The following is a 24,717-nucleotide window of genomic DNA, read 5'->3' on the forward strand; positions in this document are numbered from 1 at the left end:
GTCTGGCCTCTGTTTTTGCAAGGGAGAAGCATGTCAGAGGAGAAAATAGACTTGCCAAAGAGATGCAGACTGCCTTACCCAGCTTTTGTATTTTATTTTTCTCCTCCTTAAGAGGGAAGCAAGACTCCACAGCCTCCCTGCCTCGGCTACAGTCAGCCAGCATCCTTCTTGACACACTCCTGCTGGAAAACAAGTCTGAGCCTAGAAAGGTGAGCAATTGCCTTATCCCTGCTGCTTCAAGCCAGGATTAAGAGCAGGATTTGTATCAGCATGGTGTTTTTATAGCACAGCTGGCTCGGCCCTCCCTTGGCAGCCCCAGGGCGAGGCCGTGTCTGTCCCCAGCAGCAGGAGGGAGTTTGCTGTCTGAGCACAGGCCGTGAGAACGCTGATGCTCCATGCCCTGGGACAGCTGAGATCTCCTCCTTTATGGCCATCACTGAGGAGCTGTGCTGCAGCAGGAACCAGAGCAGCAGCAAGCCCTCGCTCCCTGCTGCGCCAGGGCAGAGCATCTTCATGAGGAAAAAGACTCTGCCCCAACATACTGATCCCAAAATCCTGTGTTTGAGGGCATGGCACCCCAGCTTCTTGCTGAGGCTCTTGGCAACCTCAGTTGCCCTTTGCCCACCATAGAGCTGAGGGATGGTGCTGATGCTATTTGATGCTCCATCAAAAGCGTTAGAATTGGAGCAAGAAGGAGAAATCAAAAAAATCTGGAAGCTGAAAATTAGTTCTTAGACACCATCCCAGCTGGTGTCTCAGGCCTCAGCTTCTCCAACCAGTGCCCTTTCTAGCTGAGCCACACTCAGATACACATGGTGGTCCTTCTCCACACCATCAGAGGATGCCAGTGACCTGTGGCTGCAGCCCTGATGGGCTCAAAGGTTCACTAGAGCTTCCCAAAATTTCCATGGGCTCAAAGTTCAGGCCCTGAACATCCAATTGCTTGAGAGCAGGTAAAAATCTGGGTCAGGCCAGGCTAAAGGCAAACAAAACCCATGCACTGGTTTCTGGGAAAGGTCAGTGGTAGGTGGAGTTCTGACAAAACAAACCCCAGGGCTGGAAAAAAATCTGGGAATGGGTCCACAGAGTACTCAGAGGGGACGGATGAGCCACTTCAACTGGAGAGAAAGGATGAGCTGTTATCCTTGGGGTGAAAGCTGAGGGTGGGCACCCACAAGGCACCCAGGGAGGGACCTACCCACCACGCTCTGGCTTAGCCCTTACCCCTCGCCCTGCCCCACAGCTCAGCTGGGCTGCAAATCCCCAGGCTCCTCCTGGGCTGCAGAATATGGTGGCATCACCCTGCAAGCAGCTGGCACCACAGAAGGCACCCTGGGATGTGGAAATGCCATCAGTCCAGCCCAAAGGGGTCTCCTGGATGCTCCTCCCTGCCAGCAGCCTCTGCTCATGCCTCCCTTTCCATCTGCCCTCCATTTGTGGGGTCCACCAAGGTGACCGTCTGTTCTGTCCTGGCCATGCCAACGGGGCACAGAGGGATAAAGAAATGAATGCCACTAATAAAAACATCAAAATTCAAGAAGGGAAGCACACAGGCTCCTCATGACACACTGAGGCAGCATTGCAAAGCATGAATCACACCGATGAAGGCCCTGTGTCCCCTGGTGTCCCCATGCAGGTATCCCTCCCTCCTCTTCCCACACAATTGCTCAGCTACTGGCTCGTTCCTACACAGTTCAGTTTCCCCATCTTCCCCTAAAGAGCTGCCCCACTTCTCCACAGCAAGAATTCCTTGCTCCCTACAGCTCTCTAGGTGCCAGGGAGTTGAAGCAAAGTGGTGCTGCAGTAGCCCCTGGAGGTGGTAGCTATCTCCCAGGCAACAAACTGTGCCCAGACTATGTCCTGGCATCAACCACACACTCCCCCACCCCACAAAAAAATGTTCTTCCCCTTCAAAGAGCCATCCAGCCCTCCCAAGTGCTTCCAGCTCCTTGTTCCCAGCTCAGCACTCAGGAAGTCAAGACAAAAATACTGGAGTAGCATCTTCCCTGCTGAGACACATCCTGGCAATCTTTGGGAAACATCGAATGCAGGCAGAAAGGAAAGTGTCCTGCAGAGCTGGGCAGAGCCCCCATATCCTGATCAAACTAAATATTACACTCATGACATGCACCAAAATTCACGTTCAGGGAATTTTAAAGCTACCATAGTGCTGAGGAACTCTGAGAATCACCAAGAGTATTGCTTGGAAATGCAAGAACTTCTTGTAGGGAGAAAGAAGGGGCCCCGCAGCACCTCATGGGTGCCAGGACATGAGTGCTGAAGGTGGCAGTCATCTCATCACATACAGCAGGCCAAAACACAGCACTGTGCAAGATTCATTTCAGATCTCACATTCTGGCTTCCCATGTTAATGACTCCACAGAAGATAAGCAAAAATCTCATCCTACAGAGTAAATAATTAGCTCTATGCTGTGATCAAATTTTCTGACTTGTTTTCTTCCCCTGAGCTTTTTCATCCTCAAGATTCAGCCCCCTTTTCCCACAGGAGTATTTGTACATCAAGCTCCGTGGCATTGCAAAGACATACATTTAGAGACACTGGTTTATTTGTTGCTCTGGAGCAGCCATGCTCTGGAGCCCCTGTTCTGGACCAGGTCCCCATTGTGCTGGGAAGGAAAGGGGTCTTGTAGCATGTAAGAACACTGTCCTTTTTCCCCAAGAACAAATCACAGCTCGCTTCCTAATGGTACCCCAGATTCAGCAGTGATAAGCCAGCTGGGTAGCAGCACTGCTGCTCTTGGCTCTTTTATCTGACAAGCCAGATAAAAGAGCCAAGAGCAGCAGGGCTCTCAACTCACATCCATATGCCCACACACTGCACCCCAGGGCAGCACATCCCAGGCAGGCACCCAGAGCCCAGCCATGGGGACACCACTGCAGCAAGCCACCACAGCACCCAGTGGGAGCAGTGTCAACCACGAGGCCCAATAATCCAGTTCCAAGGAGCAGCACAGCTGCTTCACAGAGAGGCTGATTTGTACGTTAATTAAACAGCCATATTCTTTTGTGAAACTCTTCAGGCTCGATAAATAGAGGGAGAGTAAAATTCCAGCAGGAGAAGATAATGAAGCGAATGAATCGACATGACAGGTGCTGGATCCCTATCTTATTTATAGGAATTCATTAGAAGGATAAGGAGAAAGAGATCATGATAACAAGATAAAGTGGCTCATGTTTGGAGAGGACTTTAAAAAAATACAAAGCCTTGTGGGCGTGTGAGGGATCATCACTGGAAGCGTGCTACAAAGGGAGAAATATTTCCCCAGTGATATCCTGATAGAGAAACTATGCTGGACAAGGGGAGTGCCTGGGCACATGGGCCAAAGCAGGGAAGGTAGATAGCCCTGCAATTGCCCATTCTTCTCATACCTTTCCCAGGTAATTACTCAGCCACTCGTGCTCTGCAGTTGCAAGGCCTCACCCTGGGCTCTTTTCAGCCTCCAACTTTTCAGATGTCAATGGAACAACCCTGCCTGCATCTTCTCAAAACCAGTGAGGAAGAAGGAGGGCTAATTTTTCCAGCCCACCTCCTGGCTGGGCAGAGGTGGAAGATGTTTCCTTGAGTACTGGCTCCGTGCTTCAGCCCCCAGGCGTCTCCAACATGTCCTAGTGATCCCAAGCACACCAAACCATACCAGAGCACCATGTGCACTAAGCCTGTCAGCAGTCAGTGGAAAAGCCATTTAATGCAAATCTGACTCCTGGGACTGATATTTGGGTGATGCTTCACCCATGGGCCCCTCTGTCTGAAATGCTGGGGTTTTGTATCAAGCACAAGGCAGGATGCTTAAAACATTGGGACTCAGCTCTTCAACCCCAAATGCACAAGACTTACACTGGTTTCAGCTCAGGAACCCTTAACCCAGCTGTTGGGCAGCTGGCAAGCAGCTCCTGTAGCTGAGCAGTGCTCAGAGAAGGTAATTCCCTGGTTATCCCTGCTGCTGCCCTGTAGCAGGAGCAGCCAGGTATATCCTGCCACCACAGTGATCTCCCCAGGGCTCGTGGTTATGGCTCTGAGCTGCTGTTTTCACTGTGTGCTCCAGGTCTCCAAAGCACTCGGACACACCAGAAGGGCCCAGGACCTGCACAGTGTAGCCACTCTGTTGCAGTCACCTTGGGACAGAAAAAAGCAGAGCACAGCAATCTTGACAGCAACATATCTTCAAGACAGGAGCCTCGAGCCATTCACTGAAGGAGCTCCTTCCTTCCTGCAGCCAAGCTGGCAGGACTTGCAGAGCCAGCCCCACAGCTGATCTCAGGAACTCCAGGAGAAAAATACAGCTGCAAAATTGGCTATGGTGTGCATGGAGCAGACCCTGCCTGTTCCACTGCTGAATCCTGTGAACATAAGTGAGGCTTTTTGTGTGCAAACCATGGAAATCCCTCACACCCCGCTCCACTCCTCATCTGTAAGCAGGACTGGAAAACACAGCCACAAAGCTAAACCTCAATCAATTAAGTGTAATAGCCCTACTCAGGAAACATGTCACCTTGTAAAAAAGTCCTTGTGAGTCTCTGGGACACCAAAAGTCCCTTATCCAAAGCAGAGGAACTTGGAAATGTCACTCAGGACAGGAAAACACCCCTGGTTTCGGCTGTGCTGAGGACAGTCCTTTGGACACCCCTTTTCTCTGCATGAAGCACATGTGCTTCCCCTTGCTCCCCCCCATCTGTCACCCTGCAAAATAAATTGCTACCCAGCTGTAAGCAGGCAACTCCCACCCCAGTTCATTTCCCTGGCCCTCCTCAGTACCAGCTGGCCCCAAATCTGAGCTCATCCCTGCCTTCTGCACACCCCAGAGGTTTCCCTGCCCCTCACAAGCTGCTGACAAAGCCCTGCTCTGAAACAGGGATGTGTAACTCAGATCCCATCCCCCTGGGCTGAGACCAGGGAATGGGTCCAACAGGCCAAACAAAAGATGAACCGAGAGGAGTCAGCTTCTCCTGCCCGTTTTCCACCCCAGGGGCCTGTGCAACCAGTGGGAGCTTTCCTGCCAACTTCCCTGGGTCCAGAAGGGCAGGAAGCGGCAAGGACTGGATGGGCAGTAGGTGCCCATTTACCTTCCAAGGCAAGAAACTTATTGAGAGATGAGGTTTAGAGGCTGCATTACCAACCGAGGAGATCCCAACCTGACTGGAAAATGCCTGGTGAAATAAACCCCACCGTGACATCCTCCACCTCTCAGCTGGAGACCAGCACTCACAGTGAGCACAAGGGAGCCAAGAGGCACCCGAGATGCAGAATGTGAGTCCAGCACTGCCTGATCCCACCTCTCACCCATCCATCTACTCAACTAAACATGAAAAGGGGAGAAGTGCCTCTCTTCAGCCCAGTCAGGGCCATCAGCGTGGCACACCACCATCGGCCAGAGATGGGTCCCGGAGACTCATGGAGGGAGGCAGCGATTCCAGCCCCCGGGGAAGAGCACAGTGACCACATGGCAGGGAATCTCAAAGCCAGCAGACAATGTAGCCGTCCTCCCGGGCTCAGCGCCGGCTGACAAACGGGAAAAGCCCAACTGAGCCATCCACCTCCCTGCCCTGGCAATTATACTCTGAGAGAAAGGTTCAAAGCACTATTGTGATCAATTAAATCGAAAAAAGAGCGGTGTCAGCTCGCAGCCCTGGGAGGATCCAGCCCTGTACTGATCTCTGAATTAAAAACGAGCATCACAGCGTGCACGCCGTACAGTTCCTGCGGGGAAAAAAGGAAAACCCTTTTTCTAGGCAGAAGCGTTCAGCACTCGGGAGACACAAAAAGCCACGTACTGAGACATGCCTCGCAGGGAGAGGGGAAGCCAGCGGCTCAGGTGAGTGTCACAGTACAGTTGTGCTCAGTTATTTCAGTTGGGAGCTCCTGGAAAAGCCATCAGTAAGTTCAAATCTGCTTTTCTCATACAGCTCTAGGGGAGGAGAGGGAGGGTTATCTATTATCCTCCCTTCCAATGCATGGGATCTGCTGTAAAATCAGGCTAAGGAGGAAATCCCGCCGGTTTAAAGGGACCCGAAGATGGTCGGTCTGGAACACGCTCCCTTTCCCCGCGGCGTCCCCCACCGCGCCCCTGGGCTCGGGCACATCCCGCCGGAGCCGGAGCGGGTCCCCGGGCAGGTGGGCGCTCACCTGATGAGGTTCTGCAGGCCCTGCTTGCTGGAGTTGCGCCTGAGGATCGCGCTGGCCATGGTGGCGGCGGGCAGGGTCCCGCTGCCGCCCCCTCCCCAGCGCCGCGCCGCAGGAGCCGCCCGGCACTGCGCGCTCCGCGGCCCCCTCGCCGCCTTCAGGAAGTTCTGCAGCTGGTTTCCTTTTGTTTCTGCTCGCCCCCCCTGCTCCACACCCCCGGCTTGTCTCCTCCACCTCTACCTCCTCCTCCTCCTCCCCCTCTGCCTCGTGGAAGTGTCACGGGAGAACCTCTGGGGCCGCAGCACAAAGCCCGGCGCTCCCCGCTCCCCTGCCAGGGGGATTCTCTCCTGCCTTTAACTCTGCTCTCCCTCCTTCATCTTCTCCAGCCCCCTCCTCTCCCCCGCCCTTTTTTCTTTTTTTTTTTTTTCCCCTTCTGTTTTTTCGCACCTTCACCACTGTTTTTCTGATTACACAAAGCACCTAGGGAGCAGACATCCAGGTTTGCAACTTGCACTCGACGGGCTGTAAATCACTCCTGCTCCGTTCCCAGCAGAAGTCTTGCGTGAAGGTCTCACCTCCAAACAGTCCCTGCACGTCCGAAGGTGAGCCAAGAGTCAGATTAACACGAAAGGGGCTTAGCACTGGGAAATGCCACACCAGAGGAGAATGTTCTCCTGGGATGGAGATAGCAGCAAGATTCTGGGGGAAGCCACAGAGCTGCAGCCTCAGGCAGGCAAGCAGCCTACGCCCTGCTTCTGCTCTCAAACATTGCCCCTCACCGAGTCAGCAGGTCGCCCGTGCCTCAGCTTTCCCAGCCATCACATTGGGAAAGAGGCAAAAAAATTGGCTAAATCTGACTTGCCTCCATGAAACACTGGTATTTCAGGAGATAAAAGAAGTGCAAGATTGTTTGATGAAGGACTAAGATTGTCACCTGCTAAAACAAATTGCCCATCTGCCACACATTCAGATGGTTGTTCTTCATGCTGCCTCCTCATGGGAGTAGTCTTGGGAGGAAAAAACAGAAAGTCTTTCTCCCTGAACTGCATCTCCTGGTCCACGTGTGCTTTTTTGGGTGAAAAGAGAACCTCTAGTATGCCAAACCAACAGATGCCTGGACTTGTACCTAGCAAGTTCCAGCCCTGCCTTATACTTGCACATTATGGTGCTCATGGCATGGCCTGCCCATGTTCCCCAAGGAAAGTGGGAATGTTCCTCTGGCTGTCTGCAAAATGGGAGCAGTTATGATGGAACCACTCTGCTGAGACCCCCACCTTCCTTCTGCTTTCCGTCCCTCTCATCTCATTTACACGTTTCCTTTCGATTTCTCCTGCAGAAATGTTTCTTGATGCTTGGTAAGCTGAAATGGGGAAGTTGCCCATGAAATACACCGAGAAATCTCAATAAAAAAAAGGAAGTACCTACCCTCCCTTCCACTGTCTCTTAATTTCAAAACAGCTTGGTTTTTTTCCCCTGCAGGTATTTAGTAAGCATCACCTAAGTGATTATGAACAACAAAATCCACAAAGCTCAGACATCGATGCTGGCCTCACTCTGTAGGCTGCTCAGATGGTATCACACTGCATATTTTTCTTTATAAATTCAGTGAGACGATGTAAGAGATCCACCACCAAAGATCTCATGCTAAAAAAAAGCTTGTCCCAGCCCTGCAAGTGCTTGCAGGAGTAATTAGGTTTAAGCATGTGAGCATTCCTATTGACTTCACCACAATTGGCCAGAGTTGAAATGAAGTGTACACCTACAGGGTTTTCATTTTGGAGAGAATCAGCCCAAACCTGCCACTGACTCCCATGGTCCGAGCCAGGCAAGGAGGAACTTAAGGGAGCCCTGGCAGGCAGAGGTGTAGCTCAGCAGCCATGGGCCAGCAGCAACTGGGGGTTGAATGAAATCACTGCAAGCATTCTTCATTCAGGCAGAGATGCCAGACAATCCTCAGGGAGCCGAGGAGGGGTGAGGAGGAACGCAGCCACTGTCACCAGGAGAAGGCAGGAGCCTCATGGAGGTAACAGCACACTGCTACCTATGGGAGGTGAAAGTCTCTGTGGAAATGGGCAGAGGAAAAGCTGTTAATTCCCCCAGCAAGAGAGCCTTGGCTCCACACTGGGTTTGACTCCCAGAGGATGCCAGCATGAGCTCCTTGTCTTGAAAGCACTTGGCAGACTTCCACCCCAGTTCCAGGACTGGCTGCCTCTCAGAGATGGGGCTTTCAATGAACAGGGCTGACAGAAACCATGCTTGGATGATGAAATGCAGGACTGGGGAGAGGTCACGACATAAGCTCTTACTGCTCTAAGGTGCTAAGATAATTTGGAAACACCAGAAGTGAGGCAGTGAGGAAGGGGGTCCTTAACTGCAACAGGCAGCAGGCTGAGCTCTGTGTTGCTCCCAGGGAGAGAAATTCCTGGTACTGAACTCTGCCTGGAAAAATATTTCAAGGTGGCTGGGCCACTTGACCTCTGGAGAAGGTTTCCTGCCCTTCTCCTGGCTTTCATCTTTGAGAAGGATATTAAATATGACAAGAAAGTTTTCATCCTTCCTCCAGCATCAGCGGGGTCCTGCAGGACCACAGGGAGAGCAGGGCAGGACCCACAGCTTGCAAGAAGGGGAATGGACAGAGTCACTATCCCCATCTCTGTGGGGTAGGGAGCATTTAAACCCACTACTCAAAAGCACAAAGGACATGCCCACAGAGAAAGAGCAGTGCAGGAGAGATCCCACACCACTGCCTTGGAGTGCAGAGGCACCTTGGGCCCCCTCTCCTCTCCTGCCCCTCACTGCCACGTGCATCGCTGTGAGTCACACCATGCGTCCAGCAGCAGTAAGGTCAGCATCAGTCCCACAGCTGCTTGGATCCTTTCACAGAAACAACCCCCCTGCTCCCACCAGGAAGTGGGTAGGAGTACAGTGGACACAGGAAGAAAAAAAGAAAAAAAAAAAGAATTAATTCATCTGTTATTTTTTGGCACAGTTTAAGCTGGGAGAACCACCATAAATCTCTGCAGCAAAACACCAGCCCAGTAGAGGAACTGGAGCAGCCAGGAGCACATTGTGTGGCACTGGAGTTCCCCAAAGCTCTTCCCAGCAGCAGGGAAGGCAGAGAAGGTGAAATGCTGTGAGAGAGAGTGGGTCTGCCTCCATCCCTGTGGGAAGGAGGGCTGGAGTCCCAGAGAGATAGGGCTGCACCAGTTCCCGTTAATTACACAATCCTTCTGCTATGTAGCACTAGTTGCAAAATCAGTTGAAGGCTCACACATGGTCAAGGGAAAGAAAGAAAAAGAAACAAAAATACCCTATTCCTGCTAAATACAGCTCAAGCATTTCTCTCCAATACTGCTGGGATGTCAGCCACTGCCAGCACCAAAGCACAGTCACTGCAAGGGCCAGTCCTTCACAAGGACTCCATCTGCCAGCATGGTTCCCAGAGGTGCATGCCTGCATGGCAGTGGTGGGATCCCACCCCAGAAGATGTTCTCACAGGGACAGCCTCACATCTTCAGCAAGGACTAAGAGCCCTATCTCAGACCCTGTGCCTCCACCAGCAGCCCCTAGGACAACGGAATAGATGGGGGGTGGTCTCTGGTTTTCCTTTTAAACGATGCATCTTTCCCTCTGCCATCCACACCTCTCCCCCTGTCCTGACATCCCAGCAGCCTCTCCTCACCAGGCACATGCATCCACCACTTGGAAACCAGCCTGGCAGGCATCAGCATTTGCCCAGCTCCTCCCCAGGAGCCCCAGTTCAGGGGAAAGGGCACCCCACTGGTACCTCAGCTGCACAGATGGTGTGGTTTACATGTCGGCCTGCAGGGTAGGGTTTGCCCACCTCACTTTCACCCAACTCCCACTCAACTCAGTCCACCTCACTCTGCCAGCACTCACTTTCAGGCAGCCAAATACAGAGACCAAGACAGGCAAACAAGAGATAATCCTGAGGAGACAGCAGGACCAGCAGCCAAAAGCAGCACATTGTCTCCTTCCCCCTAGAGCAGCTCTTTACAAGCACCACAGAGTGCTGCCAGGAGGGCAGGGTGCCCCACCTCTGCAATTAGCTCAGGGTGCAGGGCAAGGAGTCCAGTCCCAGTGGTGCTCCCCTGCAAAACTTCCTCTGTCCTGGCATGAGTCAGGAGAGGATGTTCCCAAGGCAATGCACGACCCCATGGGGGTTCAGAGAGGGGGTGCTGTAGGCAAGAGCCAGCTCTGTTGGCTCAGAGTTGTTGCCAGGCCGATGTGCTCAGAGGAGCACCATGAGAAACATGTATAATTGTGGGTCTAAACAGCCAACAAACACTGTGTCATACTAAGTCTGAAATATTTGGCATGGGATCAGTGATGACTTTCTTCCTCTGATATCCAAAGAGGCAGAAATGAGAGGGAATCAGAAACTGGATCTAGAAGGAGCATTCTTCTTCCTCTACCCCACTGCCACCTCTGACCCTCACACAGAATGGAAAATGGGCACTCCCTGGGGAACCTAAGGGGTGCATCCATAAACCTAAGATCACTAGGTTCCATCCATAAAGCTAAGATCACTAGGTTCCATCATGGAGTTTGCTTCATTTATCAGTGAGAGGGGAAGATGCAAGTTCACAAGCCTTGTAAGAGAAGATGCTTTTGCCCCAGGGGCGATACACACAAGGACAAAGGATGGATTTAAAAAACAGGGGAAGGAGAGAAGCATTACCAGGGCAGCCCAGCACAGTTACAGGACATCTGGGCTCCTGTTGCACCAAGGGCTGGGCAAACAGCACGAGACCACCTGAGGCACTGCAGTGAGCCACCATCCAGGTTTCCCAGAGCAGGGCCAAGGCCAAGAGACTGAGCCAAGCCCTGGAGGAGTGCAGCTGGTCCAGCATGTCGAGCCAGCGCCATTACTGATACTGTGCACTGCTATCTATATAATATGTTAAATCAACAAAGCCATTGGGAAAGAGACAGGAAGACAAAACAATGGCTGCAGATAAGACACTCCCATCCCACACAGGAGGGTCATTACAGGACAAGAGGAGAACTACTGGCCCCGAGGAGGCAGGCTCCATCTCTTAGCGATGCTTGTCTACCACAAGGCCAAGAAGCAGGACAAAGGACTCCAGCCAGGATGGATAAGATACAGGCAGCTGCTGCCAAGAGGTTGTCTTCCCCCAGCAGACACTGTAGGAAAAATCTTCAAAAGGCCTTTTTATAGCATCACATTGCTTTGTCACGAGTCTCTGCTCACCAAGGTTTGGAAAGCTGCTGAATGAATTTGAATTTTGAATCTCTCTTTAAAATAAATGGAGTGGTCTTTGCTTTCATTAGGTGGATTAGATGCACACTGGGCAGCTGAGACACCTTCAGACACCTCCGAGGCTGGCTATAAGAGGTGCACTACCAGTAACAGAGGCACCACCTTCCTTCAGCAGGTGGCACCTGTGTGACACGTTTGAGCAGCGCCCAAAGCCGTGCAGCAGGGTTTGTGGATGGGCCTGTAGGTGAGTTCCACTGCAAGAGTGCAGCTCTGTGTCCAGCCATGCTGCTCAGCTGACCACACAGCTTTCAAGGAGTAAAATACAGCTTCTGCCCAATATAAACTTATTAGCTCATCTGCAGCTGGCTCCAGGCTCTGGTGCAGCACTGTGCTGTGCAACACCAGCAGTTTTAGCAACCATTAATCTCCGCTTTACGCTGCTGGGCTGTCACTCCAGCTGGGGTTAGGGGACACTAAATGGGTAAGAAGGAACTCCCAAGCACCATCAGACAGTTCATGCATCCCTCACTTCAAGTTGCTCCTTGTCCCAGGGAAAGGCATCTAAGATCAGCTTGCCCATATCCATCCATGCTTCCCTCGCTAAGCTGGGCAAAAGACAGGAGCTGTTTGGAAAGGGCTCCCAAAAGCATCATCATGTATTCAGAGAGCTTGAGGACACATGGCTCCATCAAGGGGGAATAGTCATTAATGCTCCAAAGTGAGGCCCAAAGAAAAGCTGAGAGGAGCCTTTCTGCACAAAGGGCAGCTAATGCTGTATGCAGGAAGATGGCAACTGGAGTGCAGAAGCAGCAGGAGACAAATGCCACCCCCAGGAAGAGGTGCCACCAGAGCAGGGGTGCACAGCCTGTGTATCACAGTAGTCTGCCCTTCAAGACAGCTCAGCTTGGGCACAATGCTGCCAGCTCCTGGTATGGGAAGCTATGTGACAACTGCAAGGAGGCACTTATTTCAAAAGGAAATTATTATTGTCATCAATTTTACTGGGAGAGAACTCTGCCCCTCCTAAATAGCTGGCAGCCGTGATTGTTTGAGGTCTGTCAATAATTCAGAATTTGTCAATGCTAATGGCTCCAAAGCAAGCTTGCACTGGAAAGGAAACTGCTTCTGCAGCAGAAAAGCACAAGCATGCACAAGCACAGAAGAAGAGATCATATTTTCCAAGCTATCTGGCAAGGACTAGATAAAAGGCACTGCACAAACTGTCTAGTCAGCTGCAGCAAGCAACAGATACCTAGAGCTGGGAGAGAGGCTTCCTTGGTAATGCAGAATGAATCCCTAACAAAAAAAAAAAAAAAAAAAAAAAATAAAAAAAAAAATCTCTTTTCAAAATGAGCACTTAAGCAAAAGAACCAAAGAGCTCCAGCTGATGCAAACTGGCAGAGCTTTCTCTATGGCAGGCACAGGGATGGTGCTGACATACACTGGCAAAAGCATTTGGGCCTACATGTCTGCTCAATAGCAGGAGAAATCCAAATGAACTGAGCTCCAGCTAATCTGAGTCTTGCACTTCTCAGATCAATTGCTTGCAGATTGCCCCATGTTTTCAGACTGGATGGAAGTCACCAATTAAGCCAACAGAAGTCCACTGACTGCAATTCCCATTCATTAATAAATCCAGCTGGGTTTGCTCCTGCATCTTCCTCTTTATCCATGTATTTCTTGGACAGTTACCAGATGCACCAGGCTGCTGGGCACCACCACAGCTCATGTGAGACAGGCTGAACCCAAGTAGCTCCTGGGTTTGACACTCCGACGTGGGACTGAATATGGAGCTCTGCTGCCAGCCCCAGCAGCCCATCCCAGGAGGGACTTGCTTAAAGTAGCCAATAACAGAAGATGTTTTGTCCTGCCTTGCTGCCAGCTCTCCTGCAGGGGATGGGGGCTGCAGGAGTGGAGCCCCCAGAAAGGCACTGGAGACCTGCCCGTGAGAAAGACAACTCTGAGTGCCAAAACCTGGGATTAAGACACTTCAAAGGCTGCCTCACACATCTGGTGTGTGTTAGGATGGATGCACTGGCAAGGAAAACATCCATGGGCTCCAAGTGGGGCTGGTTAACTCACTCATGACTGAGCCTCTGTGGAACATGGGGACAGGCTGAGGACTGCGAGACACCTGGCCAGGAGAGCTGGACTCAAGTCTCACTAGTGGCCTGTGCTTCCTAGCTGATTCTGGGAAATCAGGGAGTGATTCAGGTGCCTGAACACAGCTGTCAAGTGTGGGATGCCTTGGGTTACCTAAGAGAGCTGCCAAGATGTCACACAGGTCCGGTAGGATACCACCTCTTTTGGGTACCAAACCCACAGTGGGCAAGTTCTGCATCAGGGCAACCCTTCCCCTTCCTGAGCATCTCAACCTCAGCTGTCTGGCCTTGCAGCAGAGATAACCTGTCCTCTATCCCTGAGGCAGTAGCCACAGAACACCCACCATGGTGACACCCTGACCTTGGCTGGGCACCATGGGTGCTCCTCTAGCACTGATAATACCAAACTCATGTCATGCAGGACAGCTGCTTTCCCAGAGTGTGCAGCACCTCCTAGGACATGTTTTTTGCCCCATACTAGATGGCCATGATCCAGAACACGACCTGGGTAAAGAGGCCTGAGCCCCTATCACACACCCCTGTGTCTTCGTTTCATTGATGTACATCCCCAAGGCTTCTCCTCACGAAAGGCTTTGGAACAGAACCACACCATGAAGATCCATTCCCCGTGCATTTGGCCTCAAAGGATGCCAAAGCACCCCCTCAGTAATCCCAAAGACAGCCTGATCAGGAGTTAATTGGACTCATAAAGAGAAGAGGAACTGCAGCTACAGGAGGTCCAGGCTGCTGTGCAGGCTGGGGGAGCAGAGCCCTCCCTCAGCTGTTCCAGGTGAGCAGGCATCGTCCTTCCCAGGCAGGTGTGCAAAGTGCCCAGGAGAGCAGCAGGGGGAGGATGCAGTGAGAGCCCCAAATCCTTGTGGTGTTCCCTCTGAGCCCCTGAGCACCACTGCAGGTTTGCAGTCACTCACAGCCAGATTACACTCTCAGGAGCCTGGTGGTCATGCCAATGCCTCCTGGAGCCTGAGCAACAACCTTGTTTGGGTCAGGATTCTCACCCCCCTCAAAGAAAAAGCTGTTCCCAACAAAAACATGACACTGAGGAGGTCTTGGAGCACCTCCTGGCCAGGTGGTCTGTCCAGATGTGAGTCAGTGTCCTGACAGAGGCAGCAGCCAGGCTGGATGAGTGCCTAGCTGGGATCAAGCCCAGCTCTGAAGAGAGCACCAGGGCAGCAAGGAGTCAGCTCAGCCCCCAGGCAGACCCCACAGCTGGGCATGTGGGTCACAGGGTGACAGATGCAAAGGGGGATGCAGGCAGAGCATCAGTCAGGGCTGGATTAGCAAGGTCGGTGAAGGTCAGAGCAGAGGGGCCCAGGATCCCCAGGACATACCAAGGTTAAGCACTTCCCTGCTGCACAGCCAGCCCTTCCAGTTATCACAGGGTTTTCAGATTTGGGGAAAAGCCCTAAACCCTCTGAAGTAAGTTCACCTTACAAAATCCAGGGGCAAGGGATTCCCACCAGCTTCAGAGCCAGACTTCACACCAAGAGTTTTTAAAAAGCCAGCCTTTCAGCCAGCAGAGAGTGTTCTGTAGTTTAAAAAGAAAAGTGCAATTCAAATGAAGGCTGCTGGGCAATCCCCTGCTTTAACACACACTCCTCCAAACCCATAGCTTTACATAGCAAAATAAGCCTGGAGGCAAGGCGAGGCAAGCCAGGCTTAATTTATTTTTTTTCCTCAAGGAGAAAAGGACAGTGAAGGCACCTGATACCTCCTATAATTAGAGACAGTTCTTTATCCCTAATGCCACTACCAGACCACCTATATCCAATTTGGAAACCAGAAGTATAACCCAGCTTCATTAAATAATCCATCTGGTCCTCCCCTGTTAATTTCCCTACTATTTTTCCACTTTAATGAGCCCAGCTGGGTCAAACTGTGACCAGGTCCTCCTCAGCAGGGATCAGCCATCCCTCCATTCCACCCCCAAGGAATCTGGTGCACCGAGGAGTCCAAAAACTCTCCAAGTATCAGTTTTCCCAAACAACTTCCTTCCAACCATGGGTATACTTAGCAACAGCAGTCATTTCAGCAAAGACTGAGACTCCTCCAAGGATCTGGAGAATTCAAGACAGCTGGGGATGGACGTGGCAAAGAAAAGCCTGGGGCTTGCTGGCACAGCAGAGCCTCTCCCCAGGCAGTGACCATACATGGGCTGCCTGCCCTGCAGCTCACAGGGAGGGAAACCCCAGGAGGACAGAGACAGGGCAATTTGGGAAAAGCCAAATCCAATCTGCCTCCCAGGTGCAGATATCCTGCAGAGCACAGCCCAGGGGACGTGCCCAGCCATGGGTGTAGGAACTGAAGGCAGGAGTCACCTGAAGCCTCCAGAGCTCTACAGAGAGCTCTAAGTAGCAGACCCTGTGCATGCTGGGCTCCCAACCTCTCCCCATCAAGGCAGGACAACCCAAGCAGCCACTTCTCCAGAGCTCCCCCCAGCTTCTCACTTGTTGGGGAAGGCTCACACCACAGCAGTTTCCCATATAGCAATTCCAGTTCATGGAAGAGAGCATAACCGTGGTCTGGTTTAAGCAGAGTTACACCAGCATCAGCAGGACTTTACCAGTATGTCCCAATTTGTATCAGAAACAGAGTAGGTAGGCTGTGTTCAAATTAATATTTCTGGGCCATTTTCTAATGCATGCTCCTATATACACTGGGCATAGTTAAATAGACAATGAACATTGTCTACAGAAACACAGCACCAATATTTTTCTCCTGACATCTCCCACTGTGCATTATACCCAGGAGCCTTGGGATTTACTTTCCTGGCAGCTCCATCACAAGATTGGTTGCTCTGACATCCATCATGCTTTAGGCTGTCCTTAGAGCTTTGTCCTGCCTCCATCCATCCATGGGTCAGCTTGAAAAGAGCTTTTTCATCAAGGAGAGGAGATCAGGGAGATAAGCTAGCCACAGGGTGAGAAAAGGTAGACCAAACAGCAAATAAACACTTCCTTCCTCCATTTTGGGAGTGGAAATCACCAGAGTCTAGCAAGCGTTTAAACAGTACAAGGAAAAGCAAGAGAAGTTTAGAGGTGCAGATGAAACTATTATACAAATTGTAAGGGAAAGTAATTCTTCATATTTTTGAAACAAAGAGGAACTCGTTTCTGCTCACTATTTTTGCCCTCAATTTTCATATTTCATTAAGATTCTAAAATAGAGCTCGAGAGGAAAGGATGTGCCACCCTGCTGTCAGCGTTCACGCTCTTTTTAAACAAGGCTGTAAGGGTCTGCATGCCACAGAACAGACTCCTCCAAACAGCCTTTTATTTAGCTGAAACTCCAGCAGGAAACAGAAAAGGGAACAAGCTGACCCAGCCCCACCAGCAGACCCCAGTGATGGCCCTGCATGCACCAAAGTAGCTGCACTCACTGCAGCAAGAGGGGAGCAGGAAGGTTTGCTTGCCTTGGGCCACACACAGCACCTGCTCCTTGCTGCTGCAAGGTGAGCTGAGCCTGCAGCACAGGCACAGCCAGGAGCAGTGCTGGGAATCACATCGATCCTGGTGCTGAGGAAACCCCTGTGCTCCCCCAGCAGCCAAGGCTTCCCCTTTGTTTCAGCAGCCAGTCATGTACAGAGCTTTCCAGCACCTTTTGAAGCTTCCAGTCAAATCTTCAGCCCAGGCTAATTGCTGTCAGGTGTCAGCCGAAGCACTTACTGCAGCCACTGATGACAGGAGATGACACACCTTTCTCCTCTCATTGTCACTCAAGGGGTTTTTTTTCCCTTCAACATTAGCTGTGCCAGCTCTCAGAAGCCTTGGGGAGAAATGCTAATGTGAGCTTTGAAGCTGGAGGTGAAAAATCAGGCAACCTCCTAAGCTCCCAGGATGCTCAGCCCGAATCCAGTCCAAATCTGAGCACTTCTGGGTGATGCACTTTGGCCAAGCTTATCTATCTGCAGATGTGGTCAGCCCTCATGGAAAGCTGTCTGTATTCAAATGAAGAGACCCCATATTTTACAGTCTCTGCTGATAAAGCAATAAAGCAGAGCAGAGGCACAGGGAGATATATAATTTTACAGCAGCCAGCCTGAAACATTGCCAGGTTAATTCGGCTGGATACATAGGGGATGCAGCAAGAAATCAGATGTGCCCAGCAAGGAGAGAAGGCAGCTGATCACATTAGAGAGGTCTTAGATATGGGGCTGATTTCAGCAGCAGAGCAGCTCCAGGTCATCAGACCTCTCTCTTGAGCTTTCCTGCTTCTGGAGCTGGGGTTCCCACTCCATCAACCCCTTCCCAAGGGCTTTGAAGTTCAAAGGGGATGAGACCTTTAGGAAATCTAAGTCTCATCCTAGCTGGAGAAGCTTGCCAAAAGCCTGATGGAACATCTGACCTATTCCAGCCTCGTAGGTCATCATTGTTCTGGCTGCACATCCTCCTTTCCCTCTGTGCCCCCCCAGCTCCCCAGCTTCCCAGCATCCTGGGACTGGAAGGCAGCCGTGGTGTCCCCAAGCCTCACCTCTCGTTCTCCTCAGGGGATTCATCTCCCACTTGGGTCACTCCTTCTGCACCCTCCTGGCACCCCTCCGAGTCTGACATCTTCTCCCCTGGTTGGCACAGCAGCCCCACAGACAGCTCCAGCACCAGGGTGCTGCCACTGTTTCGCTTTTCCTGTGCTCAGCAGAAGTGAGCTGTGCCGGAAACTTCATGGGCTGAGGGTTTGGGGGGATGGGAGAGGGCAGAAGGAAGGTGAATTTGGAGCTTTGTTTTGTTCTCTTTTAAAAACCACTGAGACTGATTTAAGATTTTACTTGTCGGCAGCTAAAAATTTTGGAAATCCTGAGCTAACCCAAAAGAAAAGTGGGCAGAATGGACATCCCCACCATGGCAGGGAAAGGAGTGACCCACTGTCCCCCCCAGCTCCCCATGCCACTCTGGTGACAGCCATCATCTCTAAACCACAGCACCCTACCCTGTACCAGTCCCAGGGTGCTGCTGCAGGTGCTGCCAAGGTTCTCCTGACTTTGCACCTCTCAAATCCCACCGGGGCCAAAGGGTCTGCTTCTGCCCTGCACATGCCACCTCTCTCCCCCCTTCTCAGCTCCTCCCCACAGCTTCCTGCTGATCATCATGGGCTGAAGTTCTGCAACACCTCCTGGGGTGTCTCTTTGTCTCTTCACCACTGGGGAAGGGCATGAGCACCTGCAGCTTTGGACAGGGACCGACAGCAGAGAGGTCCCCCACGTCCTCAGCACAGCCCCTGCCAAAGCCTCCCCATCCCCACCAGGACTGCCACAGTGAGGCAGTCCCTGCTGGCACCGTGGCATGAATCAGGGTCTGGCCACCCAGGCAGGCAACACCCACCTCTCCCACCAAAGCTTTATTTACATCACTGCTGCCATGATGCAGCTCTTCGCATAACTAGAGAGAAATGGCACCCAGTCAGTGCCCCTGAGCCAAGCAGGGCAGTGGGGACAGCAGGGAGAGGAGGACAGCTGTGGAGACACAGGTGCTTAGGACTCGCCAGCCTCAAACATCTTCTTTCTACCCTCCATGCCAGACTTCTCCTCAATGTTCTTCCTCCAGTCACCGACATCACGCAGATCCTTCTCCTGGGGGAGGGATGGTTGCATAGGTGTGAATGGTGCCGTGGTAAGAACCCACCCAGCCCCACACCAGCCCACCCATGGAAACCCCCATGTCAGCTAGAGGAGCCCAGTTCCACCCATGCTACACATCTTTTTAAACTGCACCCTCCTGTTTCAACATCATGGGTGCCAAGAGAGGGAAACACTGAGCAGGAAGAAGAACCTTATGGAGAAAGAGTCGTTCTCAACCCTGTCTGTCTTACAGCGAGGTGTGAGCCCTGAAGGGTGGGGGCAACTCCTATTAGGGAAAAAAGGGAAAGGGAAGGATACCTTCTCAGTGTCCTCCTTCTTCACTTGTTTCAGGTTGGCTCGGAGGTCCATGCAGACCTTGTGCTTGGAGCCCAGCAGGGCGCGCAGCATGGCGTCAGCCGACATGCGCACCCTGCGCAGCGGCGGCCGCTTGAACTTGCCACGCAGGTCAAAGAGTTTCTGGCTCAAGTCTTCCAGCTGGGGGGGATGAAATATGGGGGGGGGGGGGGTAGAGAGAGAGAGGGGGGTATGGGTTTAATGAGATGGACCCGAGCAGTGCAGGGAGGCATGAGGAACAGGCTGCAGACTCCCCAGAAGGATGGCTCCAGAGGAAACTCACCTCCTTTGTAGTCTTCTGTAGCTTCACCTCTGTGTCATACCTCTCCTCATCCACTGACTCTATCTTGGCATGAAGCTTTTTGCACAGCTCCTGGGAAGAAAGCAAAGAGGGATGTTGACTGCTAGGACCCTCCACACATGATTCCTCTCTCCTGACCACTCTGGCTCTGAAAGCCCTCAGTCCAGAAGGCTAGATGGGATTGAGCTGAAGAGGGGCTTGTCAGCCAGCTCCTAATCTCCATGCTACTGGCTGCACAGAAATGCTGCCTCAACAAATAATTTAAAACACATCTTTCCTGCCAGCCAGACCCCTTTTGTTTGCAGAGAGACACCACCTGCATCTCAAGCCAGCTGCATGTTCATCTGGCTCTAGGGTAACACAGGGGGAGGAGAGGATCAAGATGGGAAGGCCAGTCTAGATCCACCAGGCTGACTGATGGAGTCAAATATTTTCTGCTCCAGCACTGAAAGGGTTAAAGAAGCCTGTACCTGAAGTTCCTGCATGGATCCTGGAGCGAGAGAGGAGGGCAATGTTCTGCCAGGTAGTTTTGCTTCTCCACTTCTTTAGCAGCTGCTTCCTTTTCTATTTCAGTGACAGCAAGCTGGAGCATGGCACTCTGGAAGGCAGCAGGAGAAGCGTCAGTGCAGGGTGGAAGCAAAGAAGGAGAGTAGGGGGTCATCAGGGGAGTGGGAGTCCTGATGGAGAGGGGAGTTCCCCTAAATCCCACCATTTTCAAGCAAGGGATAAGGTAGAGACCCAGTAAGGAGTGGGGTGGGAGGCCCCTACACTGTACATCATGGCCTCTTCTAGCAGGGAGAGTGCTGAGAGCTGCTGGCTTGGGATGGGAGGTGGGAAGGCTGGGACACACATCCCAGAGCCAAGGCAGTGCCACCCACGTACCTTCAGGTGCTGCCGGCGGGCAGTGGCTGCCCTCTCTTTTTCTGCAAGTGGAACAAAAGACAAAAGAATGTTATCAGGTGCCCATTCCCCTTTCCATTGCCCTCCCCCATGCAATGCCACAGTCCACCAAGGACCTGCAGCCCTGCCAGGGAGATGGCTCCATCTTGACACACAGTTTGTCCCCAAACCAGCAGCACTCAAGGAAGAGGCTCCCTGCTGAATCCAGCTTTGCCAACCTCAGGTAGCTAAAACCCACAAAGTCCCAGAGAAAGAGATAACAAGGGTGATGAACTTGGAAATATATGTATAAAATATGGTGTCCAACTTGGCTTCTTGGGACTTTTAGCCTTTTCTCTAATTTCCTCTTCACTCAGATGTGTTTTACTTTATGCTCAAGCTAATGACCCCATGTCCCTGGGCACTCAGGAGCTGTGGGATGTCTTTCTGAGCAGTCCAGGGCATGTGTCCTTCTGACACTCTGGTGACAAGGACAGCCAGGCAGGTGAAAACATGAAGGCTCAGTAATTTCTTGGAGCTGGAAAGACCAAGAGATGCTGAAGCAGAGGTTCATCACAGCTGGAGGGCAGACCTGACCACAGGCTGCCCTTCTGTCCTTGCCATGCTGGACCAGCAGCCACAGGACTCCAATTTATAAAAAAACCCACAACTTCTGCATTTCAGCTGTTTCCTGAGCATTTCACCCAGAAGACAGACATGGCTGAGTTGGGCTGGCCCAGGGGAAACACGTCTGATATGCTGAGGGGCGGGGAGTAGAAAGCAGCACTTGGGTGTGGTTCTGTGCTGCAGGGAGGAGGAAGTGGATAAGGATGTGCAGAGTGAAATGTAACAAAACCTGACATGTCTCACATATGTAAATGGTGCCAAGGCCCTCCTGACAGGGCTGGAGGGTTCTGCAGAAAAAAAGGCACCCAGCTCAGAGATGCAGCACACTATTAACCATCAGATAATCAGATCCCTTGAGGACTGTCAGTCCAGGGTTTATTCTCCATCTGAAAACTGGTACCTTAGCAAAGAGTGTCCTCCCAGCCTCTTCTGGGAGGTCTGGGTTTGATAGGGAGTAAAAGAAAATGGTGGATATCAGCACCATTTTGTGGCATTTCTGTGTCCCTGACATCCTCTTTTCTCTCAGTGAGAACAAGCTGGAGATTGTGGTGTGGTGTTGCAGACATATGGGGAGATGCCAAGCAGAAACGAAGGATGGAGCAATTTGCTAAGAGGAAATGTGGAGTGACAAAGCCACAAACAATCCTCCCACACCTTCCCCTGCATTTCTCCAGACACCCCCAACCCCACCTGGCTTTGCCAGAAGCCAGGGAAAACTTGCTAAGAATGAAACTTCCACCCTGCTCAAACTCCCCAGGCTCCAGGTCTCCTTGAACTGCCTTTGAGAAGGGATTTGTCAGTGCTCAGTGGGTAGAAAATGAAGGGGGATGTGGGGAAGGAGGAGACGATGCCAGGCCAAGGTCGGGATGGTGGATGGATGATGCAGGAGAGGCGGCTCTGGACCACTGCCTTTCCAGCACCATCTCGTGGCCGGCTGGGGAAGCAGGAATGGAGGGAAAAAAGCATCCAACTCCAAGCCAGGGGACAAAAAAAAGTCATTCAAAAGGGATTTTTCTTCTCCTTCAGGTGTTTATCAGGAGGAGTCAGCAAGAAAATAACCATGAGCCATTCTTCCCACACACACGCTCAGCAGCTGATTTTCCTGGGGAGGAACAGTGAAGCCAGGACTGCTGCCATAAGCATTGCTAAAGGAAAAACCCCAGCAAAACACACTTACCTCTTCACTGTTCAGGAAAAGCAGATGGACAAGGAAAGGAAGGAAGAGAAAGGGGAAAGAGGAAAAAAAGACAGTTAGCATCCTAACTGGAAACAAGCAGAAGAATCTTAACAAGCATAAAAGTTGGTGATTGAACAAAAGTTTTGAAATGCCAACAGTATATTAGAGACAGAAAAATGGGAACTTACTCAGACATCTTGGTTTAGGTTGTTGTGAGCCTGAAATGAAAACCAAGAGAAAAAGTTTACAATTATTCATGCTTGTGGTCACTTTTTTTGTGAGTTTTAAACCCACTTGGTTTTTTTTTGTGGGTTTAAAAACAAAGCAAGACTCCTCTAGAAAATAAAAAGAGGAACAGTTTTGTTCTTATTTCCCAACTTCACCAATTTTTCATCACATAGGGAACTAGGCTGCAGTTTGTAGATGAGAGGCAAACATCTCCTCATAGCAACACAAACCACAGCATGAAGGGACTTCTGGAAAAGACTAAATGGGGTTGAGCCAGAAAAAGAGTGATTTGTGACAGTGATTCCTGCAGGTATGTTTCTTATCTGACCCTCACGAAACCATTTTATTCAATGAGGGAAGAAAAGGCAAAGACTATTTTCAGTTTGCTGCTTTACTTTGCCATTCAACCTTAATTCACTTCATAAACAAGAAATATCACAAAGCCTGCAAAGGGTTGGAAATGACCCCAGGTGACAAGGAAGGACTTCAGAGGATGCTGCTGCCAGTGTGTGCATTCATCCTCTGGGACAGGAGAGCCTGTTGCAGCAACCTCAGCACAGCTGGAAGTTGTGTTGAGTTGATACAAGCACAAAAAATTCCCTAGGCAATCCCTTGCATTTCCTTTAAGTGGAAGTTTTACACATACAACACAGTGTATTAGGGAAGAAATGGAAGAGCCCCTTTGCTTTGCTATAAATGATTTCCATATAAATAGAATGTTAGTCTTCTATCAGAGCAATATCTACTTGCATCTCCTGCAAGGCTTTCCTTTGCAGAGCAGACAAGGCCCCCAAACGCAGCCTGGGAGGCTCAGTCAGGAGGGGAAGTGTTAATGGGGGCTCATGCCCGAGGCAGGAGGCACAGCTTGCAGGGCCAAGGAAACTTTATCCTGGAAAATGTGCGGGCCCATCACATTACTTCAGAGAGGAGGGGGGGGAAAGTGCTTCTAAAAATGGCCAGGGAGCTGCAGAAGGAGCTGCAGCTGTCTCCTGGGACGGCCGCTGTTCGCGGTGCCAGCCCCGTGACTCGGGAGGCGGCGGCGATGCGGAGCGGCCACCGCAGGTGGCGGGGCTGCAGCTGGGACGGCCCAGGAACGCGGGCTGTGCTCGCTGACACCCATCCCTGCCTGCCCCGCACACACAGGAACGCGGGCTGTGCTCGCTGACACCCATCCCTGCCTGCCCCGCACACACAGGAACGCGGGCTGTGCTCGCTGACACCCATCCCTGCCTGCCCCGCACACACAGGAACGCGGGCTGTGCTCGCTGACACCCATCCCTGCCTGCCCCGCACACACAGGAACGCGGGCTGTGCTCGCTGACACCCATCCCTGCCTGCCCCGCACACACAGGAACGCGGGCTGTGCTCGCTGACACCCATCCCTGCCTGCCCCGCACACACAGGAACGCGGGCTGTGCTCGCTGACACCCATCCCTGCCCCGCACACACAGGAACGCGGGCTGTGCTCGCTGACACCCATCCCTGCCCCGCACACGCTCCTGCTCCGGCCGCAGCGGCGCCGGGGAGCCAGGGGACAGCGCCAGGCTGCAGCTCGCTGCCCACGATGTGGGCTTTGAATCACCTGCTCTGCAGGGGGAACATCATAAATTTGGATGTGGGTGCCTGTCCGAGGGTGTTTTTGGGCAGGAAGGCACTGCAAGGGCCGGGTAGGGAGCTGGAGGAAGGGGTGTGAGTAGCGAGCATAGCCGAGTCACAGCAGGCAAGGACCCTGAATCCTATGGCCCCCCAGAGGTCAGCGCTAGGCACCACTTGCCCTCGCCAATCAAGCTGAGAAAACCGGCCAAGGCAGGGGAAAGCATGAAATCGGAAAGAGAAAAGCTGGAAGAGAGAGAGCAAACCTTTCCAACGCACAGACCCTCTCCAATAAGCAAAGGATGGAGAAAGTGTTATTCGCACTCCTGTTTCTCCCACAGGCCACCCCCACCTAGTATTTATCTCCTTAATACTCTGGTAAGTAAATCTGCTCCCCCATCACTCCCTAAGAGCAAGCTGGGTCGTAAGGAGATACACAAAAAGACTCACCCAAGTCTGGAGGAAATCAGAGTGGTGCTGGCTGGACGGGATGGACAGACGAG

General features: G+C 51.9%; 2 protein-coding genes and 1 long non-coding RNA gene across 4 annotated transcripts in view; 1 reads left to right on the plus strand and 2 right to left on the minus strand.

The window, feature by feature from the left end:
- Nucleotides 1-18,766, minus strand: part of LSP1 (lymphocyte specific protein 1) — a 49,254-nt gene extending 30,488 nt beyond the window's left edge. The window contains exon 1 of one of the 2 annotated variants that reach the window (XM_036384200.2): nucleotides 17,975-18,766. In XM_036384200.2, the coding sequence (XP_036240093.1) occupies nucleotides 17,975-18,054 (80 nt within the window). In that variant the 5' untranslated portion in view covers nucleotides 18,055-18,766. Of the gene's footprint in view, nucleotides 1-6,142; nucleotides 6,318-17,974 lie in introns of those variants that run through there. The other variant, XM_054515244.1, reaches the window with a different exon arrangement.
- Nucleotides 5,497-7,563, plus strand: LOC129046720 (uncharacterized). The gene is made up of 2 exons (XR_008508458.1): nucleotides 5,497-5,831; nucleotides 5,923-7,563. It is a non-coding gene; the product is annotated as an uncharacterized LOC129046720 (long non-coding RNA).
- A 58-nt stretch (nucleotides 18,767-18,824) lies between the features above and the next one.
- Nucleotides 18,825-20,284, minus strand: TNNI2 (troponin I2, fast skeletal type). The gene is made up of 4 exons (XM_036384201.2): nucleotides 20,181-20,284; nucleotides 19,693-19,782; nucleotides 19,374-19,550; nucleotides 18,825-19,067 (listed from the first exon to the last, which is right to left on the minus strand). Exons 1-4 carry the CDS (start codon nucleotides 20,193-20,195, stop codon nucleotides 18,969-18,971), a joined length of 381 nt encoding a protein of 126 aa, XP_036240094.1. The 5' UTR covers nucleotides 20,196-20,284; the 3' UTR covers nucleotides 18,825-18,968.
- Between the last annotated feature and the right edge of the window lie 4,433 nt (nucleotides 20,285-24,717).

Source organism: Molothrus ater, chromosome 6 (genome assembly GCF_012460135.2).
Source record: "Molothrus ater isolate BHLD 08-10-18 breed brown headed cowbird chromosome 6, BPBGC_Mater_1.1, whole genome shotgun sequence".
Lineage (NCBI taxonomy): Eukaryota > Metazoa > Chordata > Aves > Passeriformes > Icteridae > Molothrus > Molothrus ater.